Raw genomic sequence first — 6,377 nt, 5'->3', positions numbered from 1 at the left:
TCATTAAGAGAGTTCATTTCAACCTCAGGATTCTCACTCCTTCCCTGAAAACATGCCTCATCCTCTCCTGTCAACCACACCGCACTGTTCCCACTTCATGATCTGTTACTCACTCATCAGCCACATCATACTCACACAGGACGCTCTCCCTCTCTGCACCCCCCCCCCCCCACCAGCCCCCAGCCCCCCCCTAACACCGCCAACACCACCTTTTCTCCCTCCCTCTGCAGGGCTCAGTTGCCGATCGATAAAGGCAGCATTCAAATTGTAGGCTAGACTCCTTTCCGTCCTCAGTCGGTTTAGAGGGATTGAAAAGGAAAGATGCTGAACGACAGACGCGAGAGCGCATCACCGGAGATGCTCACGTCTGATGCCCCTCTCAGCAGAGATGGTTGAGCCCTCGTCCAGGTTGCTGTGGTCCTCTCCTAAAATTCAGTCTCTGCTCACTTCTCTCCTCTCAGCTGACATAGCGCAGCTCTGTCTGCCTCTCCTCTGAGCAGGGAACGGGAAACTACTTCAAGCCCATAGAAAGACATCAGAAATAGGCTGTAGCTTACATGTGGTAGTTGTGAACATGAAGGGGATTTACAGAGACGGATACTACGACGGATCTATTGAACTACGGGACGTTTTCAACAGGAGATGCATTAAATGTGGCCGAGGGGACTTTGTTCAGAGCAGAAGGATGAGGATCAGGACGGGAGTTGTTTTTTGGAATCTCATCTTTTCACTGATGTTCACTTGTGTGAAAGGTACGAGCCACTGCAGCAGTCTCAGTATCTTCTGATGCGTGTGTGTGTGTGTGTGTGTGTGTGTGCGCGTGCGTGCGTGCGTGAGAGAAACCCAAAGCTTTAATGTTACAGACGTGCGCAAAAGACGCTGCTGGATGGACTTTTTCGAGCCGCATTTCCCCGGTTTTAGCGCTCAATGCAGGCTTTGACTGAGCCGCTCAATAGATATTCTTGCAGGAGCCTACGCTTCTTCTAATAGCCTACGTGAGCTGCTTTGCTTAGTAGGCTAACTAGTGAGTGTTGAGGCTCAAGTGCATCCACTGCAGATTTCCCATACGATGTGGGAAAGATTGTCATTTATTGTAGGCTGAAGCTGCCCGCATCTCCTCCTCCATGTCTCCAGTTTCCAAGTATTTATGTGTCATTTGCGTCAGGCCAATTTGTCACCAGAAATGTCCCTGGAACCATTTAAGGTGGCCGAGGAAATTAGTAGTGTGGAACCAATTTGTTGACTGGTGTTTATCGGACTTGCCAGTGCAGGCAGGTGTAAGGTGGGCTTGTTAGTATTCCACTGTTTGTCTTTTCATTTCAATGCTCACTCTGTTGGTTTCATTCGTTTTCTGCTAAGTTGGAAATCTAAAGGCAACATTTCTTTTTAGACTTTGTGCTTGAACTGTTTCACCCCCTGTGTTTTCTTCCTCTACTTCACAGCACTAATTCAATTCATGTCAGGTACAGAACACACTTCAGTGTGTGCACAGACCAATAAAGCAAATGTTGCTCATTCACCACACTACAATTAACATGTACTCGTCTGTGTGTCTGCTGGCTTTTGGACGTTTGCACAAAACATATACAAACATTTTGCTTTTTCCCAATGTGTGGCTGCATCGTGCATTTAATGTTCCACTGTGTGAAATTCTCATTTCCAACCAAAGTTAAATCCACAGAAGAAAAAAGAAAAACCTCCATCCAATTCTCAAAATGTTTTTTCTTCCCAATCTGTTTTGTGTACATGCCTGTGTGTGTGTGTGAGTGCATGGCTGTTTATCTACTGAAAGCATATACGTGTGTTTGACTATAGCCACTCAGATATCAATTTACATGCAGATTGTTCACCCTGTGAGTAATTCTCATGTCTGGCTGTTGGGGGTGGATTGAACGTGCAGCATGCAGAATAGCAGTGGTCACCAAGAATGAGCCAAGTCGAGTTGAGCAGAGTTGGGCACAGTGCTGTTTCATCACCACCCACATTGTGGCAATGTCAAACCTCTAGGCCACCGCCAATCCTTCTAGTTCTGTTACTTATTAGGGAGCCAGCCAGCCAGGAATTGGAGGGAGGAAAGGAGGAGGTAGAGGTCTTCACTTGGAAAAGAGCGATGGAAATGGTGACACAGAGCAAGACGGGGAGGAAGAACCATGAAGTTCCTCTGCTCTGACAGATGACACAATGTTTGCAGAAGTATAAACATATCTACTAGATCTAGCCTGTGACTCACTTCTCCAGCTAAACTAATGATGCTGGGAAAAAATCTTGCAAAGTTTGTATAGGACCACTTTGCTAGAGGTGCTTTTTTTCGTAGACTAGAAATTAGATCATTTTTGAGCCGCAGTCCTGAGCGTAGGTGTTGCACAGTTCTGATCAGCTACCTGTTTGATTGTTGGCACTCTATACGTAGGATGAAATGGAAATTTAACAACGTCTTTTTTGAATTAATGAAACTGAACAGTGACAATGATGTGATTACCATGCTGTCTCACTAGCTCAGTTCTCTAATAAGCAGCCGAGGATATCCAGTGCAAATGTTTTGGCTAATTCTCTGGGACTCAAACAGACACAAACTCAGGAAGCTAAATTGCAGGGACTGGAGCAAAAATACCTGCGTCAAATCCAAATCCAATTCCCTTACAGTGACAGTGAAAGTGCTGCTTCAACTTCTCCTGGGTACAAGAGCTGTGTTTGACCTTTTTATGACAATTACACTGCACCCATCAATTGGACAACGACCAATCAGGTTGACCATCATGAAACAGTCACAAAGCTGAGAGCGGCCTATTCTTGTGACAAATGTTTGTCCAAGTAGGGGATAATAGCACAAGAAAGAGTGGCGATGTCCTCAAAATGCAAGTGGAGAAGATTCAGATTGAAATGATGGCAGCTGATTCTACTCAAATCTTTTCAGACGATCAGTTTATGCCTTTTGTTCAGTAAACCATCCCTGTAGCTACCTGAAAGAGAAAAGCGAAGCCCATTGTCGAGGGAAGTTGAAGGGACATCACTGAAGAGAACAAACGCACAGAGATACTGGCCTGTTTCCCACACTGACATTAGCACATCAAATGAGTGAGTGGTTGAGACTAATGCTCTTTTTCTCAAAGTTTCTTATGCCTTCCATATTTTGGAGAAAACATGTTAACTCTATATCAGGCACTAATTGGTGGTAATCAGGTGGGTTCTGCACAGACAGTAATCTGGCCACTGAGCCCTTGATGAAGACTTTCACTCAATGTGATTATGTAAACACGCTGGAAAGGCTGCTGGGGCTAATCAGGATTACAATTTGTCTGTGTAATTATACACTATCTAGAGGGAATGCGGGGCATTATCCCACTGCCCCAATGGTTCTTGATCCCCACGACCAAAGAAGAAGAGGAGAAGTGTGAGAAAACAGACAGACAGGCTCCAAAAGAATCACTTGAGTTCAACTAGAACTAGAAAAAACAATGTAGTTTTTGCCAGGATACAGCAATGGTTTTACTCCTTGGATTCCTGATGCCTCTTTTACTGTTGACATCTCACTGGATAGTCCTAGTGGTGCACCAAATCACCATGGCTCCAGCCTGGGCCACGCTCCTATGTTGCTGACAGGTCTTGTGAAGGTTGGGTACTTTGTTGGTTGATATTAAGTCAGTTCCTCTCAGTTATCACTTTTAATATAAGCAGTACTCACGGGAGATAGTGGTGGGCAACATTTTATCTTCAGGTAGAAAAATAACTCGTTGTAGAGATTAAATGTAAAAGGTCGAAGACAGACCCCGTCCAGAGTCAAGGCTGCAGATTCAAGGTGGACTGTCTCGTGCACCTCAGGTGTCATTTTCACAGGGTATTGAACTCTCTCAGCTTTCTGCAGGCATATTTGCTGATAAAAAAAGTCATGCATTTATTTAGCTTTATCCATGCAGTGGTTAAAATATATAAAACCTTGCAAGAGCGAGTTTTACAATCACATGTTGTTGTTATTTACTGTATTTATCCAATTACGGAGCTTACTAATAGCTATAAAAATGGTGTGTAATGTAAAAATGCCTTTTAGTTATTTTAAGTGACATGTAATTACACATGAAGCCCAATGTGTCCATACGTTTTAGCATTTTGACTCTAAATATCGTTTCCACCGAGTGCTCCATTTCCAGTATTGTTCACTTTATAACCTGTGGCCATGCATACCAACGCACCTTCTTGAATCTTCCTCTACAGCTGCTCTTGTTTGTGGCTGTGGCTGTCGACTGGATTTTTGACATGTGACAGGAGAGCAGGCGAGCAGGCACAGGCGAAGCATGGTCAGGGAAACAAAGTGGGGTGATGTGAAGGTAATTGAGAAGGTAGCCTGCTTAGTAGAGGTTACTGTGATTCCACAGCATATTTCAACAGCAATTAAAATGATAAGTGAGCATAGCTTAGCAGATACCTGTTTGGACTTTCAACTACCCCACTTTGCCATAAACGTTCAGGAGGCAGCGCTGGGAATTGTATATTCCATATAGTTGGAAAATAGACCTAGACAGGTAGAGCAGACAGTCTCAGTTGCCAGTGAGATGCTCTCAGATCAGGAAATGACGGATTTTTCATGGTGTTAAATTACTGTTAATTTAACAATTGCCTCAGCAGTTTTCTAACCTTCTCTGTTAGGAAGGAGAACGCATGAATTTGATTTCTCATGCAGGGTTACAGTGTTTTTTTCAGTCGAGAAAACACATTCAGGCTACTGCTGTGCAAGCTGAAAAAGTCATTGATTGTCTAATCATCTGATTTTCATGAGTTTCATGCTGTGTACGTTGGACTTTGGTTCTAGCCTGTGGAGTTTTTTCTTTGGCACTCATTCATTCATCTTTGTCCATTCTCAGTGTAAAGTCTAGTCTACGCTGGGTCGTAGCAGCATTAATAACGACATGCTAGTTCACCGCTACAGAGAACTGAACTTGAGTTAGCTGTTGTTCTCACAGTTATCAACAAAATGCTGATTTAGACCTGCACTTTCAGATCAACCTGCGGCATGTTAACAACAGAGACAGAAGGTAAGAATGGAAAGGAGAAAAAGGCCCTCTTTATTAACAACAAGGGCTTTGACTATTTTTGTTATGCTTTTATAAATGAACACTTTCCACTAATAAAACACTTTGGTCGACCAGGTTATAATAAAATAACATATAATAAAGAGAAATAAGTCATTTTATCGCGGCAGCAGTGTTTTATTAGTGTTTTATGTATGCTGCAGATTAGCGTGGTAGAGTAATGATCAATTTTATCTTAGAGGTGCAACAGGTGTTAGATGGCAAACCTCAAAACACACACATGTCAAAAAAAACACAGAATTTGAAAACACTTGAACACCCATTGTGTGCATGTCATGTAAAGTATTAAAATTGCAGCACCTACTACTTTCCTTTCCCAGAGGCGACACAGTTTAGCATGTGCAGAATTGGTCTAATTGATATCTCCAGCTTGCTAAGTGTTAATGAGGTCATTTGTACATTTGTGATTGAGTTTCAAGTGAGTTGCACGAGCTGCTTTGCATCTGAAAAACCTTTCCCCACCATGTGAGGAGGTTGTTAACTGGACGAAGATGTTTAGTTAGAAAGAGATAAAGGAAGTATTGTTTCAGCCGCCGTGTTTGTCCTCAGATAGAAATGGATAGATTCTTGTTGGCTGCTTCTTTCCCTTCCCCCTTTTTGTGGAAAGTGTTGATGTTATTGTTTGTTTGGAAGATTGGAGGCTAGAGAGACGTGCGTCCTATTAGACGTGTTGTTGGCTCGCAGTTTTGTGTTGTACAGCAGCTTTCACAGTGGTGGCCTGGCATCAGGTGCAATATGACTCAGTAGCAGTTTGAGGAGGGATTGGTGTCTAGTCATAAAATACAGTATCTGCTGGGAAGTAGCTAAAGCACCAGCAGCACGCAGACGTTGGGAAACAGTTATTATACTTGGCCACGCAGCACACAACCACTGTTATTACCTCATGCAATGGTGTGTGTTTGCTGTGTGTATTTGTGTACTGTATGTGCCAACTGTGTTTCAGTGTGGCAGTGTATTTGATTTTAGTATTTTTCACCTCAGTGCTTGGCAATTTAAAACCACCAAATGGAATATTTCAGAGCCCTTTTCCAAATTGCAGTGACACACTCATGAGGTAATAGTCATTCTCTAGAAAGCCTCTTTTCTGTTTCTGCTGTATGGAGCACATTTCCCTTCCATCAAGCATGCGGACAAGCATAGTGAGGTGCTATTATTATGCACATTCTTTCAATATGACTTGTGAAGGTGCAGCACAACACTCGAGAAAAAAATCCTTCTCTTTGGGGACATCAATTTAGGGTTTCTGTCTCCTAAGGTTGTTGTCTGAGCTCTAGCAGCCAACATTGTTGTAAT

At 43.1% G+C, this 6,377-nt stretch overlaps 1 protein-coding gene across 2 annotated transcripts in view; it reads left to right on the top strand.

Annotated features, from left to right (window-relative positions):
* The first annotated feature begins 521 nt into the window (after positions 1 to 521).
* LOC113170693 (CUB and sushi domain-containing protein 3-like) overlaps positions 522 to 6,377 on the top strand; it is a 196,595-nt gene continuing 190,739 nt past the window's right edge. For both annotated transcript variants that reach the window (XM_026372889.1, XM_026372888.1), the window contains exon 1: positions 522 to 752. In XM_026372889.1, coding sequence (XP_026228674.1) covers positions 575 to 752 — 178 coding nt within the window. In that variant the 5' untranslated portion in view covers positions 522 to 574. The remainder of the gene's footprint in view (positions 753 to 6,377) is intronic.

The sequence above is a fragment of the Anabas testudineus genome, chromosome 16 (genome assembly GCF_900324465.2).
Source record: "Anabas testudineus chromosome 16, fAnaTes1.2, whole genome shotgun sequence".
Classification (NCBI taxonomy): Eukaryota; Metazoa; Chordata; class Actinopteri; order Anabantiformes; family Anabantidae; genus Anabas; species Anabas testudineus.
The sequence above is the reverse complement of the archived record's forward strand: the minus strand, read 5'-3'. Positions and strand labels throughout refer to the sequence as shown.